The 25782-nt window shown below is 46.1% G+C and overlaps 1 protein-coding gene across 12 annotated transcripts in view; it reads left to right on the top strand.

Moving 5' to 3' along the window:
* Nucleotides 1-25782, top strand: part of adgrb1a (adhesion G protein-coupled receptor B1a) — an 888347-nt gene that overhangs the window by 627661 nt on the left and 234904 nt on the right. For all 12 annotated transcript variants that reach the window (XM_072468272.1, XM_072468276.1, XM_072468275.1 and 9 more), the window contains one exon: nt 19365-19468. In XM_072468272.1, the coding sequence (XP_072324373.1) occupies nt 19365-19468 (104 nt within the window). The remainder of the gene's footprint in view (nt 1-19364; nt 19469-25782) is intronic.

Below are 25782 nucleotides of genomic sequence, written 5' to 3'. Positions count from 1 at the left end.
AGATGTTTCAGAACTGACCATAGGAATTGTATTGTTAGGAGACCCAGGTATTATTTGGTAACTGCAGTAAACAGTGACGAGGATAGCAGAATTGTTAATTAATACATCTTGGCAGGAAGAAAAATAGAGGCAATATACATTACATGATCCAATTTTAAAGTGGTTACAGGACAGAGAGATCTAGGGTGCACACATCCAAAACTTTGAAGGTGGCAATACAAGTTCAGCAGCCATGGTAACAGCACATGAGATATTGTAAGTGGAAAAGCAATTTAGTTACGTCAGAGGTTTATAAATTACTGGTTGGACACTGCACTTTAGGACAGGTGTAACAACCTTTGGAGAGGCTGCTGAGGAGATTTACCTAGAATGGCATCAAGGATGCAGAATCTCAGTTTTGTGGAAAATTTAGAGAAGCCATGGATATTCTCCTCCGAGCAAAGAAGGTCAAAGAACAAATCAGTAAAGGTGTTCAAAATCATGAGTAAATAAGGAGAAACTATTTTCGGTGGCAGCAGGGTCAGTTTCCAATGGGCACAGATTTATGTAAATTGGTAAAAGAACCAGTGGAAAGATTAAGAGAATTTTATCGTTGGTAGGATATGGAATCCAATGTATGTAAAGGGAAGCAGATTCAATAATAACTTTTGAAAGTGAATTGAAGAGGAATGATTTGTAGGACTCTGGGGAATGGGTGGGTGAATGTAACAAATTGAAATAGCTGTTTCAAAGATCTAGCACAGACAAAATGGGCCAAAAGACCTCCTCCTGTCTGTAGCGTTCTATGATTCAGTGAGTTATACAATAATTCCTGGTACTGCTCACCAGATCGTTGTTGTAAAGTTCAGAGAGGCAGTGGTGTAACTATATTGTCACTGGGCCAGTAATCCAGAGACCCATGGCTATGCTTTGGAGACCTAGGTTCTAATCCCATACACGGCGAATGTTGAAATTTGAATTCAATAAAAAATCTGGAATTAAAAGTCTAATGGTGACCATTCGATTGTCTGGTTCACTAATGTCCTGGACAACCTGTTACTCCAGACCCACAGCAATGTGTTTGAATCTTAACTGCCCTCTGAAACAGCCGAGAAAGCACCAAGGGCAATTGAAGGATGGGTATTAAAAGCTGGCCCAGACAGTGATGCCTACATCCCATGTAAGGATTTTAAGAAAGTGACTTTACCTAATTTCAAATCAAGCCCACACCGATGCTTTGAAATCCTCTGCCCTATTGGCATCCACAAATACGTTCCAGCTTTGGCATTAGAATGACAAAGGTATTCAGAGAGGCTACGGCATGACATCCTAGAATGTGTATTCCATGTTAGGTTCTCTAAGATTTTCCCCAGCTTTGGATAATGCTACAATGGTTCATGGTGCCATAAATGTGATATTTGTTGTGACAAAAACATATCTAACAGCAAATAAAAAGCCACATTTTTGTGGCAGTTTTATCAATTGTTCTGAAAACTCAAATAAAAAATAAGATGTATTCCTTTGAAAGATGACCAGCAGAAAAACATTTTCAGGTAATTTGAGATACCATAACCTTGAGTGCAACTTAGCTTCAAAACACATTGACGCTTTGTCAATTAATTTAGCATGGCATTCATTGATTTAAGTAGGTTGATGCCTGCTTCAACGTGGCAGACAAAGAATTGGTGTATGGACCTAATGTGTTCATACACTAATATTGCGTGCGGTGATTTTGAGGATCTTGCATCTCGATCATTTGTTTAATTACATTGAAACCTGTCTTGGAGGCCATCTGCTCAGAAATCACTCGTCTGATTAATCAGATTTGAAATTCTGTGTTGAATCCATTTTAGGAGACCCAACGAAGTTGCTCTTGAAGATGATCATTGTTGACATCTTTTTCTTGTTATCAAGTAAGAACTGAATACCATGTAATTTTTAACAGAACAAGAATACAATTAACATTTAATAAAGAATGTATGTAAATAATTGCAGCATAAACATGTAATAAAATGTTTTGCATAATGTAGGTGTCGGAGCAGTTTCAAGACCTGTGTATTGAGTCAGCTTCCACGTGGGGTTATTCCCTGTGGCTCAACTCAGTACAGAGAGGAACAAACACAACAAGCTGGCTTGTTTAATCAAGCTTGTTACGTGTACACTGAGAACAGACTGGATATCTGGCATGACCTGTTCTGCCGAACAAAGACAAGAACACAGTACTTATACCATGTTCAAAAATCAATAGCCCACCCCAGTTGGACACGATCCAATCCTTGAAGTTGCTATTTTTAAACTTATCCAATAGAATTGCAAGCTGTGTTTAAACTTCACAATAGAATCGCAAGCAGCGCATGATTGATCGGAGAATCGCCGGTGGGCGGCGTGAATCCCACCCTGCCGCTCCGATGCCGGCTGCCGAATTCTCCTGCGCCGGTTTGTTGCCGGGGGGTGGGGATCATGCCGCACCGATCGGGGGCCGTTGGCAGTGCCCCCCCCCCCCCCCGGCGATTCTTCAGTCCCCGATGGGTCGAGCGGCTGCCCGTTTTCAGCCAGTCCCGCCGGTGTGAATTACACAAGGTTTGTACCGGCGGGACCTGGCTCTGAGGGCGGCCTGCGGAATCCTCGTGGAGGCGCGGGAGGATCCGGCCCAGGGCGGGGCGGGGGGGGGGGTGGCCCTCACGGTGGCCTGGCCCATGATCAGGGCCCACCGATCTGCGGGAGGGCCTGTGTCATGGGGGCACTCTTTCCCTCCGCGCCGGCCTGTGTATAACTCCACCATGGCCGGCGCAGAGAAGAAACCCCCTGTGCATGCGCAAGAATCAAGGCAGCGGTTCTGGGAACACGCTGGCGCTCCTGCGCCAACTCGTCTGGCGGAGGTCCTTCGCCGCCGGTTGGCGCGGCGCCAATCACTCCAGCGCCGGCCTAGCCCCCGAAGGTGCGGAGGATTCCGCACCTTCCGGGCTGCCCGACGCCTGAGTGGTTCATGCCACTCTTTGGCGCCGGTACGGCCCACCCGCCGGATACCGGAGAATCCCGGCCAAGCTGTCAGAAGTAATGTCCTTTTGGTCAAGTTAGCTAACCTAAATCCCATTTGATTACTTATTACTGCTATGTCCTAAAAATGCATGTTTAATGGTTAATAATGATTACTCAGTCCTATAATTCATCTCAATCCTTAATAAAGTAACTTATGTAAAACTACTCCAGTGGCATGCTAACGATTCAGTTTTAAGAGGTATCAACACTGAACCCTCCCCCTTCAGTACGGGAATGTGAAAGGGATCGGACAATATGAGATAAATATCAACTTCATAACTTATGGAGAACATGGACATATTTGTATCTCTAGAAAAATGGAAGAACAGAATGCGAGGGGAAAGATCGAGAATTAAGAGTGATAAAATTCACCTACTAACCTTCCCATTGAACATTTTTATGTTAGTTTTTCATCATTTTGTAAGGAAGCTAAATTTCCACATGAAGGGGAGAATAATAATATTACTAGGTTGAAGGTAGGTTTTTCTGTTGAAATGAGGAAATGAGGCGTGCTATGATCAAAGCAGGTGTATAGAAATGCAAAGGTAGAAGTTAAATGCAAGTGTGCGGTTTTTGCATCATAAAGGATTGAAGTCCTGATCCATAACCGTCTTGACACACATAATTGATCCCATTACACTGTTGAGATCCTGATGTTGGCTGTGTTACTGTTAAATAGAGATGTTAAATGGATGTCAAACAATTTCTCACTCCTCCGCCCACACCCACCATGGAAAATGTGAACGGCCGATGCTCTCGCGCGTGTGTGAGCAATAGCCTTGTAGCAGCAGAAGCTTGGGAGAGACCCCTCAACTTTCATTCAAAGTCTTGACATGCCCCTGGGAAAGAAACACAGAGGGGGTAAAAAATGACTGGATGCAATTGATTGGGAATTAGTTCAAGCTTTCCAGTAGTGTTTTTCTGCTCTGTTGGTTAGTTTGAAAGTTGAAAGCAATGACAGTATATGGAGTGTATCAAAACAATTGCTTTTTTTTTGCCTTCGAATTCATGAACTCGCCATGTTGTGTAATGATATTTTAACTTTGAGGGTCACTCATTACTAGTGCCAGTCAAGTGTGGATTTTGATGTCAATATGGTGTTCTTTCACAGACCTAGTTCGACCGAAAAGCAATAATTAAATTTCCTTCCAATCGCTGAAAGATATATTCATCACAATCACTCACTTAACTGTGGTCTGATCGTGAACGCAATGCAGTTAGTTGTTGAGAATTCACACATGGGGAGTGTTTGCTTTTTTCAGCTGTAGGTCTTTCTTTCATCAGTCTCTTGCCGATAAAATAAAGCTTCAAGGCCCCAAAGTGCGTAGGAAGAAAAGAACACATCTTAGCCATGCAGCTCCTTGAGCTTCTTCTGCTATCCTGTTAAATAATGGCTGATCGGTCCTTTGCTCCGTATCTCTATATCTCCTTATCTTTGGAAATATATCATTTGGAGTTTTCAAAATTGCAATTAATTCAGCTCTCATAGATTTTGGTGAAGACAGGTCCAGATTTCCACTATATGATTTATGGTAAATTTGTGCTTCCTGAATTCACTCCTAAATAATCCAGCTTTAGTAATTAACATTTACTAGCCGGAAAAAAAATCCCTTTATTTAACCTATCAAACTCCTTAATCATTTTAAAGATCTTGAATAGATCACTCTCAACCTTTTGAACTAAAGGGAATGCTGACCTTGTTTAGAAATTTGTGATTTAACCCTTTATGCACTGGCATCATTCTGTTGATTTTGCACTGAACCCTTAAGACCATAAGACGTAGGAGCAGAATTAGGCCACTCGGCCCATTGAATCTGCTCCGCCATTCAATCATGGCTGATATTTTCTCATCCCCATTCTCCTGCCTTCTCCCCCTTACCGCTGATCCCCTTATTAATCAAGAACCTATTGAATCTTTTTCCTGAGCTTGGTTCCAAAAACTGAATAGAGTCCTCCAGTTGGGACCTGTTTGAGGCTATGAACAACTGCAGTCTTGACCTAGAGTTAGCACCCCCATATCTGAAGGTTGTGGGTAGAATCCTCGCTCCAGTGATTTGAGCACATAATCCAGCCTGATACTTCACTCAAATACTGAGGGAGCACTGCAGTAGTGCCATTAGTTGGATCAGGCTCTGTCTGTGCTCTCGCGTTCAGAAAATCCCGTAGCATAATTTGAAGTAAATCAAGCTGTACTTCCAACTTCCTGGCCAACCTTGTTTGCTCAGCCACAACATCATAAAATTTGATTATTTTAGCATTAATCTCATTGTGGAACTTTGCTAAGTATGTCCCGATATTACAACATGGACTACATTTCTGAAGTACTTCATTGATGGTAAAGTGCTTTGGGGTATCTTGAGGTCATGATGCACATTGATTGATTGATTGATTTATTGTCACATGTACAGTGAAAGTACTTTTCTGCGGCCACGGGAACGTACACCGTACGTACACAGTAGGCAAAAAAGGAATAATCGACAAAGTACATTGACGAATAGTACATCGACAAATAGTGATTGGTTGCAGTGCGGAACAAGGGCCAAACAAAGCAAATACATAGGGCATGGATTCTCCGAGCCTCCGCGCCGAAATCGCGTTCGGTGCGGGGGCGGAGAATGGTCGTCAAACCCAAAATTTTGACCGGCGCCGCTCCCGCAATTCACCGTTCTCCGGAGAAACGCTCAGGAATGCCCCCCCCCACCCCACGATTCTCCGCGCAAAACCAGCCGAGTTCCCGACGGCATGTTTCTAACCACCTATCGGCCGTTGGTGGGGGCGGGTGGATTGTTCACCGGGGGAGGCCTCATGGACGGCCAGGGGAGTGATTGGGCATCACGGATCCGCGGGCACGCGCGATCATCTTCGGGGGTGGGGGGGCTATCTTTTTGGTGCTGCTCCACGGTCCGAGTCCGCCATGTCCCACGGGGCGGCCGCTGCAGGCCGCCGCCATGCGCATGCGTGGACTCCCGACTGGAAGTGCGGGGCCCCATATCCGCAGCCAGAGCTTCTTAAGGAAAGTCCGGAGTGAAATGCCAGTCTTTTTACGCTGACGTGGGGACATTGCCCCATTATTGGAGAATCCAGCCCAATATTCTTATAGGGAACAGATAAGTCCGAGGGAGAATGGTTGAGGAGTCTAATAGCTTTGGGGAAGAATCTGTTCCTATGTCTGGATGTGCGGGTCTTCAGACCTCTGCATCTTCTACCTGATGGAAGGGTCTGGAAGAGGGCAAAGCCTGGGTGGGAGAGGTCCCTGACATATAAATACAAATATTTTCCTTTAAAGCAGTTGAAGACACTCCCTGCGTATTGCTCATATAAAGTGTCCAGGCCCTCCTATATCCTACAGGAATCCCAGCTACTGGGCTTCAGCTTCCCCATCCCTTGCACCGAATTCAGTTGTTCAGCTATTAAATATTCAAGAAAAAAAAACTTCAGTTGTATTACTTGTTTATTGGTCTTGCTCAGTGCAAAATTAACTGGCACGTTCCTTACATTCCAGCAGTGGTTACATTTCAAAAGTACTTAATTCAGTTGTATAGAGCTTTGGGATGTCTGAAATTGTGAGAGATTGTAGATAAATGCAAGACTTTCTGCTCTGAACGTATTGCACCTTTACTTCTTTGCGATAAAGGACAACATACTCTTGGATTATTTGATGGCTTTTGCACCTATGTGCATTAGTTTTTAGTGATTTTGTGTACTGATACCTAAATCCCTTCACTATTCTCTAGCTGCCAGTCTCACCATTAAACAAATATCCTGATTGTCTTTCTCGGATCAGAAGTGTACATCCACGCATTGAATTCTAATAATAATAATCTTTATTGTCACAAGTAGACTTACTGCAATGAAGTTACTGTGAAAAGCCCCTAATCACCACGGACGTTTTCCCAGGGTAGAGGGGTCAATTACTAGAGGGCATAGGTTTAAGGTGTGGGGGGCAAGGTTTAGAGGAGGCAAGTTTTTTACACAGAGGGTAGTGGGTGCCTGGAACTCGCTGCCGGACGAGGTGGTGGAAGCAGGAACAATAGTAATGTTTAAAGGGCATCTTGACAAATACATGAATAGGATGGGAATAGAGGGATACGAACCCCGGAAGTGTAGAAGATTTTAGTTTAGACGGGCGGCATGGTCAGCATAGGCTTGGAGGGCCGAAGGGCCTGTTCCTGTGCTGTACTTTTCTTTGTTCTTTGTATTCTGGCGCCTGTTTGGATACACAGATGGAGAATTCAGAATGCCCAATTCACCTAACCTGCACGTCTTTTGGGATTTGTGGGAGGAAGCCGGAGCACCCAGAGGAAACCCATGCAGACAGGTTGAGAGCGTGCAGACTCTGCACAGACAGTGACCCCAGCTGGGAATCGAACCTGGGACCCTGGCCTAGCCACTTGCCCTAGTTTTTCCCCACTATGTCTCTACTTCTTTGTAACTTGCTTGTAACATCTTGTTTCTCACAGTTTACGGAGGGAAATTTGGATGTGCAATGCTCTATTCACACATCCACCTGATACGTATTGAGAAAGGCTAAGGACCAAATGCAGTTCAATGAAGAAAGCATGGTGGCACAGCGGTTAGCACTGTTGCCTCACAGCACCAGAGACTCTGGTTCAATTCGGCCTTGGGTTACTGTCTGTGTGGAGTTTGCACATTCACCCCGTGTCTGCGTGCGTTTCCTCTGGGTGCACCGGTTTCCTCCCATAGTCCACAAATGTGTCGGTTAGGTGGATTGGCCTTGGTAAATTGCCCCTTCGTGTCCAAGGATATGCATGTTAGGTTATGGGGGTAGGTAGGTCTAGGTAAGGTGCTCTTTCAGAGGGTTGGTGGAGAGACGATGGGCTGAATGGCCTTCTTCTGCACTGTTGGGATTCTAATTTATATTTAATTTTTTAAAATAAATTTAGAATATCCAATTCTTTTTTCCAATTAAGGGGCAATTTAGCGTGGCCAATCCACCTACCCTGCACATCTTTGGGTTGTGGGTACGAAATCCACGCAAACATGGGGAGAATGTGCAAACTCCACACGGACAGTGACCCAGAGCCGGGATCGACCCTGGGACCTCGGCGCCGTGAGGCAGCAGTGCTAACCAATGTGCCGCCGTGCTGACCCGGGATTCTATGGTTCTATGTTGCATCCTCTTCTTGGTTTATCTCCACTATCACCTCCTCCCTCCCTCTCTCCCCCCCCACTATTTCCCCATGGCCCTGAAATTGTTTTCAATTTGCCCTTAGTGTCCAAAATTGCCCTTAGTGTTGGGTGGAGGTGTTGACTTTGGGTAGGGTGCTCTTTCCAAGAGCCAGTGAAGACTCAATGGGCCGAATGGCCTCCTTCTGCACTGTAAATTCAATGATAATCTATGATTAATTTAGGACAAAGGTTCGGCACAACATCGTGGGCTGAAGGGCCTGTTCTGTGCTGTATTTTTCTATGTTCTATGTTCTTCAATAATTTAACCAATTTCCATTCAAAAGTTAGTCGCAGTGTGCTTTAGGACACAACAACTTGCTGAGTTATTTAAAAACAAATTAACTTGGTACCTTTGGCTCTTTTACCAATCACTTACAATCAGTTTGCTTTGGTTCTGCCCCTTAAAAATAGCTTGGGTGTGAATAGTGGGAGAGGGAGAAAATAAAAACCGCGCCAGGTGCCAAACAGCTTGCGATGCAACCTGCCCGCTTCCGTAGGCGAAAATGGGATCTCGCCATAGCGTGGTGAGAACCCAATTATCATCACTTAAGCCCTATTTCCATATCTCGCGGCCTCCCCAGCAAGTGTTCACGCTGGCGCCGATTAGTACTCCTTTTGAAAAATGTGAACCTGGCAGAAGGGCTTCTATGAGGAGCCGAGGAGGTGAGTAGCCATCTTTGCTCATTGGCAAAGAGACCGGGGGCGTGGGCTTACCACCCAAGTCCTCAACGGGGAATGGGGAGACCCTCTGCCGGGGTGGGCCACCATGGGAGGGTAGAGGGCAGGCGCTTGGGGAGGCAACCAGAGGGGAATCGCTTGCGGCACCACCATGCTTACCCATGGATCATGTGTACCCTTTCCGGTGGCAACACTTGTCCCTGTCCATTTTCCCCACTGACCACATGTAACCCCCATTGACTGCCAAGGCTCTGGCCTTTCGGCTGAAGGCTACTGCACACAGCCCAAGTAGGTTCCCATGGGTGGCAGGCCATGTAGCATGTGGGAGTCATTGCCTAGAATCCCAATCTCATCTTGATGCATGGACACTGTGTCTGAACACTGCGGGAGGAAACACCTGACATGCAGCAGCCAACATCCGAACAACCAGGGATGGAATACGGCTCCAGGGACTTGACCGGAGGGTGAGTGAGTGCCACGGGGAGGGGGAGAAGCCTGGAGAGATGGGCCAAGAGTTCAGAGGTCAGCCCGCATTACGGAAAAAAGTGACCGAGGCGCCATACTGCTTGTGCACAAGGGTGTTTATTGTGTTTTACAATTCATCACTCTCCTGATGGTGCTGTCCCCACCCCCCCATCCCCCTCCTCCCTCGGTGCCCTCAGTGATCCTCGATGTGCTTTACCTTCCTAGCTCTACCGCTACGTCTAGGTATGTCCCCAGATTGCACATAGGAGTTTGAGGAAGCCAGCTGCTTACCATGTCCATGGCCTTTGATGCCTCTGGCAGGCATCCGAAGGGGGCTCTAGGGTTGGAGGGCCCCGGTTCACTTATTCGTGGCACCGGCACAGCCATGCCACCCTGTCCCGTGTGCTGGCTGTGAGATGTGACCCTCATCAGAGCAATGGAACTCGGGGGGAGCTGGTGGCCACTGTTGCCATTCCATGGGATGGGTCCGGCTTGGCACCCGGCATTCCTTCCTCCCCTCGATACCTATAGGGCCAGAGGGGCAGCTGGTTTGAGCGCCGGCTGCCCCTGCATCATCTGGCTCTGCCAGACCTGGCGGTTATCCATGGTCCACATCATTGTGCCGACACCCTCGGTGATGCCCGGTGTAGGTCATTGACCTTTTTCCTGCACTGGAGACCAGTCCCTCTGGTCACACACCCGGTGCTCACAGCCGCCGGCACCTCGTCGCAGGCAGCACTGTCTGACCCTCGGGGGAACAGGACGTCCCTCCTGGCCTCCACTGCGTCTCACAACCTCCCCAGATCCCCATTCCCGAATCATAGGGCTGGTCTCCTTGTCGGCATTATTGCAAGCTGGCTGGGGTTGGCTGAGCAAGTTCTGCTGAAGTGCTGCTCGACCTTGTTAGTGGGGGGCTGGCGAGTGCCGCCGAATTGGTTGGTGGTTCGTCATTTGCGGCAAGAAGCCAGTGGGACCTCATTAAGTGAACCAATTGATGTTGAATAATCTTCCCGCTCTCCACCACCCTAAAAGTATTTTCCAGGGAATTGTGCCCTTTGCCTCATTTTATTCTTTGTCAAAACCATTCATGATTTCCAACAGTTCCATCAAATTTCATCTCTTCTTTCTCTGCTCGAAGGACAACAACCCCAGCTTTTCCAATCTCTCGATATAACTGAAGTCCTTTATTCTGCTCCCATTCGCGTAAATGTCTGCAGCACTCTCTCAAAGGCCTTTTGCGCGCTTCCCAAAGTGTGGCACTAAGAATTGAACACACTGCTCCAGCTGAGGCCTAATGAATGCTTTAAAGTTTTTTCATGGCTTTTGTACTCCATGCCTCTCTTAATAAAGCCAAGGATCCCATGTGCTTTAAAACAGTCTTCTCACCTTGACCTTCCGTCTTCAAAGATTCATGTACGTCTACCCGCAGGGGCCTCTGATCCTGCACCTCTTTTAAAATTGTCGTTCATATTGACTCTCATTTTTCCTACCAATATTCTTTACTTCATCCATCTGTGTTAAATTTCATTTGTCACATATTTGTCCATTCCTGTATCAAAGAGAGCAGTGTTCCTTATAGTGATTCCCGGGGAACTGTATGTTTCCCTTGGCACGGTGGCATAGTGGTTAGCACTGTTACCTCAGAGCATCCGGGACCCGGGTTTGATTCCGGCCTTGGGTGACTGTACTCAATTTTACTCAAGTCTAATCGCGATAGTACTTTGTCAAAAGCCATTTGACAATCTTATATGTGCAACATCAGCCACACTAACCTTTTTCATAGAATTTACAGTGCAGAAGGAGGCCATTCGGCCCATCGAGTCTGCACCGGCTCTTTGAAAGAGCACCCTACCCAAGCCCACACTTCCACCCTATCCCCATAACCCAGTAACCCCACCCAACTCTAAGGGCAATTTTGGACACTAAGGGCAATTTAGCATGGCCAATCCACCTAGCCTGCACATCTTTGGACTGTGGGAGGAAACCGGAGCACCCAGAGAAAACCCACGCACAGACGGGGAGAACGTGCAGACTCCCACAGACAGTGACCCAAGCCGGGAATCGAACCTGGGACCCTGGAGCTGTGAAGCAATTGTGCTAACCACTGCTCCAGGGTGTGCTAACCACTGCTCCAACCTCATAATTTCTCTTCATTCATTCACCAAAGAACTTAATCAAGCTGGTCAAACTTTATTAAAGATGAAATCGCTGATTACTTGGAAGTACATGATGAAATAGGAATGAGTCAGCACGGCTTCGTCAAGGGGAGGTCATATCTGACATATCTACAGATCTGTTAGAGTTCTTTGAGGAGGTAACAAGGAAGTTAGACAAAGAAGAACAAGTGGATGTGATTTATTTAGATTTTCAGAAGGCCTTTGACAGGGTTCCGCATAGGAGACTGTTAAATTAAGAGCCCATGGTGTTAAGGGTCAGATCCTGGCATGGATAGGGGATTGGCAGACTGGCAGGAGGCAGAGAGTGGGGATATAGGGATCTATTTCAGGATGGCAGCCAGTGACTAGTGGTGTGCCTCAGGAGTCAGTGCTGGGACCGCAACAGTTCACAATATACATTAATGATCTGGAAGAAGGAACTGAAGGCACTGTTGCTAAGTTTGCAGATGATACAAAGATCTGTAGGGGGACAGGTAGTATTGAGGAAGCAGGCGGGCTGCAGAAGGACTTGGACAGGCGAGGCGAGTGGGCAAAGAAGTGGCAGGTGGAATACAATGTGGAAACGTGGTTATGCACATTGGAAGGAGGAATGGAGGCATAGATTATTTTCTAATTGGAGAAATGCTTAGGAAATTAGAAGCACAAAGGGACTTGGGAGTCCTTGTTCATGATTCTCTTAAGGCTAATGTGCAGGTTCAGTCGGCAGTTAGGAAGGCAAATGCAATGTTAGCATTCATGTCGAGAGGGCTAGAATACAAGATCAGGGATGTACTTCTGAGGCTATATAAGGCTCTGGTCAGACCCCATTTGGAGTATTGTGAGTAGTTTTGGGCCCTGTATCTGTGCTGGCCTTGGAAAGGGTCCAGAGGAGGTTCACCAAGAATGATCCCTGGAATGAAGAGCTTGTCATGTGAGGAACAGTTGAAGACTCTGGGTCTGTACGCGTTGAAGTTTAGAAGGATGAGGGGGGATCTTATTGAAATTTACAGGATACTGCGAGGCCTGGATGGAGTGGACACGGAGAGGATGTTTCCACTTGTAGGAAAAACTAGAACCAGAGGACAAAATCTCAGACTAAAGAGACGATCCTTTAAAACAGAGATGAGGAGGAATTCTCATCTTCAGCCAGGGGGTGGTAGATCTGTAGAACTCTTTGCCGCCGAAAGCTGTGGAGGCCAAATCACTGAGTGTCTTTAAGACAGATAGATAGGTTCTTGATTAATAAGGGGATCAGGGGTTATGGGGAGAAGGCAAGAGAATGGGGATGAGAAAAATATCAGACATGATTAAATGGCGGAGCAGACTCGATGGGCCGAGTGGCCTAATACGGCTCCGATGTCTTATGGTCTTGAGCTCTTAAACGTGATTTTGCCTTAATAAACTGACGAATTCTACTCAGTCACCAATTATTTTTGAGATGCCAATTAAGTTATCCCGCATTATTATCTTTCACGGTTTTTTCCTTCATCAACTTTAAGCTGATTGTCCTCTGGGCGCCAGGTTTATCCATTGTACACTGTCATATAACATTTGAAATGTTCCAGTTCTCTGGCACTGCACCTCTATTGAAGGAGGACTGGAAGATTGTGGTATCTGAGCCTTTTCAATTTCCACCCTTAGGTCCCTGAGTAAGTTCAGATGTATCCCTTCTGGACCTTTTCTACTTTGCGGACTGCCAACTTTTTAAATACTCTCTCTTTATCTATTTTTATCTCATCCCACATCCCCATTACCACCTCCTTTACTGCAAAATTGTCAACATGTTCTTCTTGGTGACCAGAGATACACATTACTCATTTAGTATTTATACTCCCTGTCACTGTAAGCAAATCTTGGGTGGGAATTAGTGGCCACGTTAGCCATAGGCGCAAATCCCGTGATGGCCGCTAAATCTCGCAGGAGGCCACAAACAGGATTTGTGCTGGCACAATTTTGGAACAGGAAGGGCGTGAGCCTGATTTGCATGAGTTTCAATCCATCATAATATACTGAGCGTGGTTAACATTGCATCTTCAGCCCTCATTGAGATGTGTCTCCAGTAGGTACGGGTGAATGTGTCCAGTGGACGGTATCTTGCTGGGGCAGAGCTGAGTCCAGGGATCCAGCAGACCTCCGACTGTCCAATCCCTGTGACACCCTTGCCTCCACCTGATGTGCATCAGAAGCTGGATGGTGCTCACCAGATCGTGACCCAGATGCCTGCCTGTCTGGTACACCCACTGAGGTGTGTGACTCTGCAATGGTGGATGGTGCGGGTGATAGCTGTGATGCTTTATCCATACCCTTCTTTGAGATCTCTTCCAAGGCGGGTTTTGAGGATGCTTTTGAAAGGTTGGGTCCTGGAGCCCTGCGAGGTGGCAGCATGTGTGATCTGGGTGACAGAAAGGTGGAGAGAGGAGACAGGGAGCACTTAATTTGGCTGATCGGAGAAGGCCATTCATCTGTTTTCTGCATTGCAGTCCTGTCCTCTTGGTCAGGCTGCTGGTACTGACCCGTGCTGCCACTGTGTCCCAGGTGGGATTTGTAACCATGCTGGAGGACCTTCTGCCAGCCCGAGAGTATATTGTAGCCCGCCTCTCCTCCATGGCATCCAGAAAATGGCTGAGGGATCCCCTCTGTAAATCTAGGAGCTGGTTTCCTCGCTGCCATCCTTCATCGAAGTGTTCAGATAACGCCCAGGGCAGGCGAATCAGATTATTTGCACGGCGTTTTCCAGGTGGGGAGAAACAATTTTAAAAATGCCTGAAAATTGCGTACTGGATCGCACCGATTTTCTCACCAAAAATGACACCCTTCGGCATTTTTCAAAGAAAATTCCGCCACTTGTTTTTGCTTTCTAGGTAACCACACTCTGACAACTTTTTCTTGTCTCCACTTTCAATGTGAGATAGATATTCATGCGTTGCTTCATGGATCTGGTTCGATTTAAAAACAGAAAATGCTAGAATTGCACCGAGACCCATCAATATTGAAAAGAGTAGGGGGCAGCACGGTGGCGCAGTGGTAGCTCTGCAGCCACACGGCGCTGAGGTCCACGGTTCGATCCCGGCTCTGGGTCACTGACCGTGTGGAGTTTGCACATTCTCCCCGTGTTTGCGTGGGTCTCACCCCCACATCCCTAAGATGTGCAAGGTAGGTGGATTGGCCACACTAAATTGCCCCCTATTTGGAAAAAATGAATTGGGTACTCTAAAAAATTTTTTTTAAAGTACATTGAAAAGAGTGGGAAAAAAGTAGGTTAATGTACCTGTTGGACCATATGCCCCCACCATCTTATGGGAAATATAACTCCCTGGTCACTTAGTTATTCCTTAACCATTGTTTTTCTTTTCCTAATTCACTGCTATAGAAAGGACTGTGCTGTGAAGATGGAATGCTTTCTGACCAGCACTACCTAACTGTGATGTCCCATGTTATTGTCTGTGAGCAGTTCAGTGTCTGCTGCATGGCTGTGATGTTCCCCTTTGTAGACTCTTGGGGCGAGATTCTCCGCAATCGGCGTGATGTCCGCCGACCGGCGCAAAAAACGGCGCAAATCAGTCCGGCATCGCGCCGCCCCAAAAGTGCGGAATACCCCGCATCTTGAGGGGCCGAGCCCTCACCTTGAGTGGCTAGGCCCGCACCGGACTGATTTCCGCCCCGCCAGCTGGCGGGAAAGGCCTTTGGTGCCCCGCCAGCTGGCGCGGAAATGACTTTGCCGTGCGGCGCATGCGCGGAAGCGTCAGCGGCCGCTCACGGCATCCCCGCACATGCGCAGTGAAGGGGGTCTCATCCGCCTCCACCATAGTGGAGACCATGGGGAAGACAGAAGGAAAAGAGTGCCCCCACGGCACAGGCCCGCCCGCCGATCGGTGGGCCACGATCGCGGGCCAGGCCACCGTGGGGGCACCCCCCCCCCCCCCCCCCCCCCCCGGAGCCCGCCCGCGCCACCGGTAAGAGAGGTGGTTTGATTCTCGCTGGCGGGAAAGGCATTCCAGCAGCAGGACTTCGGCCCATCGCGGGCCGGAGAATCGCCGGGGGGGGGGCCCGCCAACCGGCGCGGTGCGATTCCCACCCCTGCCGAATATCCGGTGCCGGAGAATTCGGCAACCGGCGGGGGCGGGATTCACGCTAGCCCCCAGCGATTCTCCGACCCGGCTGGGGGTCGGAGAATCCCGCCCCTTGAAAACCAAAAAAAAATGGCGGCCACGTACAAACTGCCAACATCAGTCAGAGGACAGTTGAAACTGATTTTGAATTCTAGTGTCCAGATTAGGACTGATTTTTTGAAAAATGTCTTTTGTGAGATGGTTTTCATTGTTACTGTGCAATATCTGAAATACGATTGATGTCTACTGGGTATAAGCTTTTACCTTTACGCCAGTCAATGTGCAGTGACGTTGCGCACAAAGAGCACTGGACCGAGTGTTGTCTTCAGTTGGTGCAGTGTTCGAGAGCAGGGAACAGTTGGAGCAGGGAACACAGATGTACTCGGGATCCAGTTTGAAGTCGTACACTCTGTCCTTATTTTTGTGTTCCATTATAGATTCCTGAATCCCAGATCTATTCAGTAAACTTGCACACTGTAATTACTGTGACAATGCTGGCATTGCAGCACCTCCACTGAAGGGGTGGGGGTGGACTCGGGAGAGTGCAGTTACAACCTAACAGGTTTCAGATAACCAGTTTCCATCATAAATGTGAACATAGGAATTATAATAGAAAATAAAATGACAAGAAATGTATATGGGTATTAGATTCTTTCTATATCAGGAATGGATATGGTTGTACCGTACATTGATCAGACGATTATGCAGTCACCTCTCCTCTTACTTGACTGTCATTTTTATTTTTATTTAAGTACCATTGGGCAGACATCCAGCTCAGAGCCTGTTCAGTGTTACTCTGCCCACAGGAAGATGGTGTTTTCTGTCTGACTTTCCCTTCCTGCTCATCATGAAGCAATTTCTCAGCCCGGTGGCACAAAGGTTAGCACTGCTCACAATGCCAGGGACCCGGGTTCAATTCCGGCCTTGGTGACTGTGTGGAGTTTGCACGTTCTCCCCGTGTCTGCATGGGTTTCCTCCGGGCGCTCCTGTTTCCTTCCACAGTTAAAAGATATGCAGGTTAGGTGGGTTGTCCAGGCTAAATTCACCCTTAGTGTCCAAAGGTGCGCAGGTTAAGTGGGGTTAGGGGTTAGGGCGGGGTGAGTGGGCCTAGGTAGGGTGCTCTTTCGAAGTGTCAGTTATGATTTGATGGGCCGAATGGTCTCCTTCTGCACTGTAGGGATTCTATGGGTCTTGATGCTTCCTAATGTTTGCATGGATGTGATTTGGATTTCAGCACGTTAGAGATAGCAAAGTGTAGAGGATTTTACCTCCCCTCTACTGGGCGGTATTGCTACCATTGTTTTAATTAAAAAATGCTTCCTTATGACTTGTTGGGATAAGTTCAAGAAGCAGTTTGACATTAATTTGAACGAGGCAAGAAGGTTGAGCTTTGATTCCTGTTCGGTGTTCAATACAGTGATTTCCACTGGAAGAGCAGTTGAGGTTGTGCTGATTGACCACCCAGCCCAAGAGAAGAGAAAAATATCAACTTGAGTTCCTCTATTTGGTTCAATGCTTCCTGGAAAATGTATTTGTGTGGATACCGGAAGCCTTGTGTTGATGTATTTCACAGTTGATTATTTTCTTACATCGACTAGACATAAAGGTAAAGGTCAGAGGGAGGTTCTTTACGCAAAGAGTAGTGAGGCCGTGGAATGCCCTACCTGCTACAGTAGTGAACTCGCCAACATTGAGGGCATTTAAAAGTTTATTGGATAAACATATGGATGATAATGGCATAGTGTAGGTTAGATGGCTTTTGTTTCGGTGCAACATCGTGGGCCGAAGGGCCTGTACTGCGCTGTACTGTTCTATGTTCTATGTTCTAAACATGAAGAACATCAGTTTGAACAAAGCAATGTGAGGCTGCTGCCATGAGTCAACACTAACTGAACTAATCACATAAGTGTTGTAGCTTCAAGAACAGGTCAAGAGGCTAGGAATCCTGTGGCGAATAACTCATCTCCTGACTCCCCAAAATCTGTCCAGCCACAAGTCACAGTTCAGGAGTGTGATGGAATACTCCCTACTTGCCTGGATCAGTGCAGCTCCAACAATACTCAAGAAGTCTGACACCATCCAGGACAAAACAACCCACTTGATTGGTCCCTATCTGCAAACATTCACTCCCTCCACCACCCACCGACGCTCAGTGTCAGCCATGTGTACCAGCTACAAGTTGCACTGCAGGAACTTACCAAAGCTCCTTAGGCAACACCTTCCAAACCCACGACCACTATAATCTAGAAGAACAAGGGCAGCAGACACATGGGAACACTACCACCTGGAGGTTCCTCTCCAAGTCACTCACCAGCCTGACTTGGAAATGTGTCACCATTCCTTCACTGTCGCTGGGTCAAAATCCTGGAAATCCTCCCTAACAGCACTGTGGGTGTACCTACACCACATGGACTGCAGCGGTTTAAGATGGCAGCTCACCATCACCTTCTCCAAGGGAAATTAGGAATGGACATAGCCAGCAATGCCCACATACCATAACTGGATTAAGAACAAACTATCTGAAAGTGCTCCATTGTGAGAAAAACTATGGGCAATTCCTTGGGATTCTGAATCATGGCATCGGGCAGAAAGGTGGGTCAGAAGTCTCTGTCTTGTGGGAAACTCATTGTGGCTTCCTCTGGGTGGTGGGGGAGGCAATTCATGATCAGAGAATTAAGTCACCATCTAATTAAGGATGGCACGCAAGCCCTTGAAACCAAAGGGCCACTCAAATGTCTTGCAGCTCGAAAGCAACAGCAGGCTGCAATGAGAGGTAACTGACAGAAAGGACAGTGGAGAACAACCCTCGATAGGCAGTCCACGGCTGCTGCGGCATGCAGACAGGCAGGAATGGGCTCAAGAGGCCTACCTGGAGCGCAGTCCCCTGCTCTGCCTCCAAGCAATTAAACCGAATCCAGCCACCTGTGGGGACCTGGGTGCTGACTGGAAAATTGCAGTTCATCTCCTTTCACAGCCAATTAATGACCTTAGACAGGTACCTGGTGCATGTGGGTGGATAGCAGTGTGAAAGCCACATCCTGCCTCCCCAGAATTGGGCTGGATGCAGGATGCAGCTGGGAAATTGGCATCCAAACTGGTGCCGCTATTTTTATTGCCTAACCACCTTCGATCCTGGTCCCCATGCAACCGTAAATCAAGTCTTTGTCTTTCTATTATGTCAGAGACTCAACAGCATTTAATTTTACTGACAAAATTATATAACATATGATGATTATAAACAGAATGAGTTCCCAAAATGATCATAGATCATAGAATTTACAGTGTGGAAGGAGGCCATTCGGCCCATCGAGTCTGCACCGGCTCTTTGAAAGAGCACCCTACCCAAGCAAACACCTCCACCCTATCTCCATAACCCAGTAACCCCACCCAACACTAAGGGCAATTTTGGACACTAAGGGCAATTTAGCATGACCAATCCACCTAACCTGCACATCTTTGGACTGTGGGAGGAAACCGGAGCACCTGGAGGAAACGCACGCACACACGTGCAGGAGAACGTGCAGACTCTGCACAGACAGTGACCCAAGCCGGGACTCGAATCTGGGATCCTGGAGCTGTGAAGCAATTGTGCTAACCACCATGCTAACGTGCTGCCCAAAACGAGGAGGCACTTAAGTTGCTATGGGAAAATAAATTTGTGTTACATATTGTTTTAAAACATGATAATTCATTGCGTAAATGTGTTCACTGATGTTCTGACAATTTCTTTATTCTGGCTTTTTCCTAGAACATGGACAAAGTGATCCTGCCTTCCGTCACTCTAATCGTTGGTTGTGGAGTTTCCTCATTGACTCTCCTGCTATTAATCATTATTTATGTATCTGTCTGGAGGTATGATAAAGTATTTTGTTTTATTAAAACTGAATTGCAGCTAATATTCAAAGGGTTATCTGCGCTGATATACAGTCAAAAGACCTGACATAATTACCAGCTTTTGATCCACTGGAGAACTTCTTTAAGAGGTGACCTACTTAATGCAGCATATTTCTTGATGGCCTTGACTAACGGGGTCATTACAAAGAATTTCAATCAATTGCTGCTATATAATGTCTCATGGATTTTTTCCAAGTCACGTCTTCCATGGCTTGCGGTTCCATAGATTCATTTTGGTTGGGAGAATGCGGAGAACAATATAAAATATGAAGAGTACAATTTGAAAGGGATTGCAGGAGCAAAGGAACCTGGATGTGTTTGTGCATGTATCATTGAAGGTGGGAGGACAGGTAGAGGGTGCAGTTAATAAAACATATGCTTTCTTAATTGGATCATTAAGCACAAAAGCACGCAAGTTTGTGTTAAATTTACATAGAATACTGGTTCAGCTCTGGGCACCATACTTTAGAAAGGCTGTGAAGGCATTCGAGGGGGTGCATAAAATTTCATGAGAAACTTCAATTACGCAGATAGATCAGAAATGTTGGAACTGTTTTCCTGGGAGGAGGAGGGATTGTGATGTGGAGGTAGGTTGAATTGAAGCATGACAGAGGGAATTAGATTATTATCTGAACAGGAAGAATGTGCAAGGCCACGAGGAGGAGGCAGGGAAATTACACTAGGTGAATTATTCCTTCGGAGAGCCAGCACACACCCAACTGGCCATGTGGCATTCTTCTGTGCTGTGACCATTGGCCGATTCTGTAACTCTTGAATTGAGATGCCAGAAAAGCAACTTGCTCTGATTCCTAATCAATACCTCTCTTGAGCTGATCACTTTGGTCATCCTCATTCATCCAGAGAACTTCACCATCTAATCCCTTTGAAATCAATTTTGTTATCCAATTGGCGCATTATTCTTGAGATGAAAAATCTAATTTGATCCTGTTACTTTCTTCAAAAATGTTGCTATTTGTTTATTTATTTCCCTTCTCTCTAGTATTTACTAAATGAATAGGCAGTGGAGGACATAATGTGGAATTACATTGGATCGCTACCTTTTCCTACTGGGCATGTGGTTGAAATTGACTCAGGCTAACAGCATGCGGGCTTCTCTCCTGGCAGCAAGTCTTATGTCGAATCAATTTAACCAATTTAAGCCATTTAGCATCCACCCTGTGAAGTCCTCTCAGGGCCTTATTTGTTTCAATAAGATCATCTCTCCTTCCTCAAAACTACAATGGATACCGGTCCAACCTTTTCCTCAGGATAACTCCTTATCCCAGGAATCAATTAATTGAACCTTCTCTAAACTGCTTCTGATGCAATTATATCCTTCCTTAAATAAAGAGACCAAAACTGTCCACCGCACTCTAGTTGTGTTCTCGCCAATACCTATACAACTGAAGCAAAACATCCTAACTTTTATATTCCATTCCCCTTGCAATAAACCACAACCTTCCACTTGCCTTCCTAATCACTTGTTGATCCTGCATACTAATTTTGTGATTCACACATGAGGACATCCAGATTCCACTGTACCAGTAAGTTCTGAAATTTCTATTCTATTTAAATAATAAGTTTTTAAAATAACTTTTAAATGCCCAATTCATTTTTTCGAATTAAGGGGCAATTTAGCGTGGCCAATCCACCTACCCTGCACATCTTTGGGTTGTGGGGGCGAAACCCATACAAAAACGGGGAGAATGTGCAAACTTCACACGGTAAGTGACCCAGAGCTGGGATCGAACCTGGGACCTTGGCTCCATGAGGCAGCAGTGCTAACCACTGTGCCACCGTGCTGCTCCCCCTTTTAAATAATATGCTGCTTGTTTATTCTTCTCCACTTTGGCAGGAAGTTAACGTTTTCCCACGTTATATTCTTATCTGTCATAGTTTTTCCTGCTCACTTAACCTATGTACATGCCTTTGCAGACTCCTCTTAATCTTTGTGTCATCAGCAAACTTAGCTATCATACATTTGGTCCCATCATCAAAGTCATTAGTATAGATAGTATATGGTTGAGACTCCAGCACTGATCCATGTGGCACTCAACTCATTACATCTTGCCATAAAATGATCCATTTATGTCTATTTTGTTTCCTGTTAGCTAACGAATCTTCCATCAATGTTAGTATGTTACCCCCGACACAATGAGCTCTTCGCATCTTTTGATGTGGTATCTTGATAAATGCCTTCTGGAAATCTAAATACACCACATCTACAAGTTCCCCTTTATCCACAGCACTTGTTGCTCCCTCAAAGAACTCTAATAAATTAGACAAACATTATTTCTCTTTCACAGAACCATATTGACTCTGCCTAATTGCACTGAGATTTTCTAAGTGCCTCGCTATAACCTCCATCATAACAGTACCAACAGTTTTGTTATGACCAATGTTAAGCTACTAAAAAATGAACTGGCCCATAGTTTCCTGCTTTCTGTCTCCCTCCCATCTTGAATAGAGGAGTTACATTTGCTCTTTTCCAATTAAATGGAACCTTTCCATAATCTAGCGATTTTTAGAAAATTAAATCCAATACTATCTCATGAGCTACTTGTTGTAAGAAAGTAAGATGAAGTCCACCAAGACATGGGGATATGTCAGCTTTTATTTCTGACACTTTTCTCTGTATCTTTTCCCTGTTGATTGTAATTGTTTAAGTTCCCCCCTTTCACCACTTCATGCAAACAGTGGTGGCTTGAGACACATTTGGAGGCCTCTTGTAGTTAACAAAAGGGGTTTATTGATGAAAGATAAAGACAGTTTAGTAACAGGCACAGAACACTATATAACAGGTCATAACACTTTGGCTCTCTGGTCCACGCTGCCCCCTTAAAGGGTTTGCGCGTTCACGGTTCTTCTTACACGAAGATACAGAAGATACTCCTGGACCCATGTAACCCTGCCACAGACACAACACTCTTTTGGGGGTTCGAGCGGTCACTGTTGATGCTGTCTTAGGAGACAACACCTCAATGATAGGCAAACTGTCCTCACCGACCTCGACAGGCGCAGCTGGTTGAACAGAAATGAGAGTCCGTGGATTCCCTTGGTTGGACAGAGTCACAGGATTATTCATGATGCTAGCTGGACTTGTCAACTCAAGATGGGGTTCGCCACCCCTCGACTCCTAAAATGGTTGACCTGCTTTTTGACGCTCTTCCTGTTCACATTAACCACATAAGACGTCGGCCCTGACTGTGCCGCCATCCATCCTTCTAACCAAGACGAGCCTGAGGCAAAATTACAGACGCTTCTCTCCCTAAAGCTAAATACAAAATTCAGTCATGTTATGATTACTGCTACCTCAGGGTGCACTTCTTCAGAGGTCATTAATGAATTCAGCCTTATTACACATTACCAGGCCTAGAATAACCTGCTCTCTGGTTGGCTGTAGCATTGGCTGCTCTGAGAAATTGTCCCCAAAAGACTCTGAGAACTCCTCTTCCAGGTGACATTTGCCAGTCTGATTCACTCAATCTACACGATCACCCATGATTATTGCTGTACCTTTCTCGGAAATCCCCATTATTTCTTCCCTGTCCTACAGTATGGTTAATGTTCTGTGGCCTAAAAACTACTCTCACGAGTGACTTTTCTCTTTCTTATCTCTCCCCAAATGGATTCTACACCTTGATCTTTAGAACTAAAGTAATTTCTCTCTCTTGCGCCAATGTGATCCTTAATTTACGGAGCAAATCCAAGCTTCCCATTCTTCCAAAATGTCATATACTATTGAATATTCATATTCCTGCCTTTAAATATGGCAGCCATCTCTCTGCAATGGCTATCAGATCATACATATTTATTCCTATTTGGAAATAAATGTCTAGCATGGATGTCAGTATGTTTGACATGAATAGTTCTCAACCTTGGAAATAGAAGAACTCACATAATCATGAATGATAAACCGAGTAAGATCCCAAGCCAAATTTTGTTAAAATGAATGTGAAAAGCCTTCTTTTAAAACAATGAGCAAAATTTTGAGCCTAGTCACATGGAGATCGTAGAGGAGTTCACTGGATTGGTCACTTTTAGTATATTGTTGGGAAAAAAGATGACTCACAAAACTCATTAATAATTCTAAAATTTTAGGCAGCACGTTGGCGCAGTGTGTTAGCACTGCGGCCTCACGGCGCTGAGGTCCCAGGTTCGACCCCGGCCCTGGGTCACTGTCCATGTGGAGTTTGCACATTCTCCCTGTGTTTGCGTGGGTTTCGCCTCCACAACCCAAAAATGTGCAAGCTAGGTGGATTGCCGATGCCTACATTTCCCCTTAATTGGAAAAAATGAATTGGATACTCTAAATTTAATAATAAATAAATAAATAATTCCAAAATTTCCTAGATGTTTAATTATCGGGAATTCATTCAATTGGGGAAGATTATTTTTATGCAATTATCCAAACTGATTTTACTCTGATTAATAACTGCTTCTTGGCCAAGTAGGCTGTAATTTTTAGAACAGCTCGAGAATCAATAAAAATAAAGTGTCTCCGGGGTCCAATAAAATGATTCACACACTGCTGGGTTGTGGTGAAACAAGTCGTGCTTCAAATATTGGTGGAAAACCTGTACAACAGAGCAACATGTGCTCTTCCTACTAATATTTTAAAGAGAAAAAATGTCATTGCAACCATTTTCTTCTATTTTCTGGTTTTATAAGTCACTTCAATTTATGTATTGAATTTATAGGTGGGAATCTTTTTGTTTTGGAACAAAACACATTTAATAACTTGAATTTCCTTGGAACTTTTAACCTGGGCAGACATCCCAGGGTGTTTCACAAAGGCACGAGCAAAATACAAACAGTGAAGTAATAGAGGAAAGGTCAGGAGGAAGTGCTAGAATCCCATTTGGCCCATCGAGTCTGTGGTGACCCTTCGAATGAGCACTCTACCCATTCCCCCCCCCCCCCCGTCCACCCCCCCTCCCCCCGTCCACCCCCCCCCCCCCTCCCCCTGTCCACCCCCCCCTATCCCCGTAACCCCATAACCTAACCTGCACATCCCTGGACAGTAAGGGGTAATTTAGCATGGCCAATCCACCCAATCCACACATGTTTGGACTGCGGGAAGAAATCGGAGCACCTGGAAAAAACCCATACAGACATGGGTCACCCAAAGCCAGAATTGGGCCTGGGTCCCTGTCGTTGTGAGGCAGCAGTGCTAAACATTGTGCCATCGTGCCACCCATCGTGTGACCAAAGGTTTGATCGAAGAGGTAGATTTTAAAGAAGGAGAAGTGTAGGCTTTAGGGGGGGGGGGGGGGGCCGTGTCCAGAATTTGGAACTAAGCTGGTTGAAGACACAGACAATGATAGTAATATGGGAATATGTACAACAGGTTAGAGTAACAGGAGAACAGCGACTATGAGGGAGGGCATATGGATATGCAAGACGATGGAAGGATTTTAATACAGGATAAGAATTCTAAGTATCAAACTTTGTGAATCAAGGAATCAGTGTAAGTCAATGAAGTTAAGGGCTTGTTGTAGAATAGAATATCAGGAAGCTTAGTTTTGAATAGCTGAAGGTTGTGGAGGGTGCAAAGGAATACTGGGTGAATTGAAATAAAAGAGAAATACTCTGAAACGAAAACAGAAAATACTGGACAATCTCAGCAGGTCTGACAGCATCTGAGGAGAGAGAAAGGAGTTAATGTTTCGAGTCTGGATGACTCGTTGTCCAAGCTGGATGCTGGAAAGCTGAAATAAAACCGAAAATGCTGGAAGTACTCAGCATGTCTGGCAGCATCTGTCAAGAGAGACAAACAAAGTTTAACAGTTGAAATTTTAGATCCTGAGAGAGGGATACTCCCCCCGCCACCAATTGGAGAATCTGTGCAGCCCCGCATCGCCAGGCACAACTGGCCAGCTTCGAGCTTTCCATCGGATTTTGGATCCTGGGGACGGGAATCCTTAGTGAGAGGTCAGCAGCTCTCCATTGCTCCGAGCCCAGGCCAAGGATTACTGCTGGATGCAAGACCACAGGTGAGTGGGGGCAGGACGGGGATTTCAGAGAGGAGGGCTGCCAGGGGTTCAGAGGCAATGGTGGATACATAGCTATCAGCGGCTCCCCCTATACAGATACCGGGTCCCAAGATCGGGCACTGATTTCCTGACAGCCTGGGATAACCTGCTACGAGGCCACAGGCAAACCTGACCGGGTTTGCTGTACAGTCTTCAGGATGCACATGCCACTCCTCTTACCTCCCTGAGCTACCACTGAATTCCAGTGAGCTCAGGGGTAATTGGCGTCAAGTTGCT

This window comes from Scyliorhinus torazame, chromosome 11 (genome assembly GCF_047496885.1).
Source record: "Scyliorhinus torazame isolate Kashiwa2021f chromosome 11, sScyTor2.1, whole genome shotgun sequence".
Classification (NCBI taxonomy): domain Eukaryota; kingdom Metazoa; phylum Chordata; class Chondrichthyes; order Carcharhiniformes; family Scyliorhinidae; genus Scyliorhinus; species Scyliorhinus torazame.
Note: the sequence above shows the minus strand (reverse complement) of the source record. Positions and strands in the feature narration are given on the sequence as shown.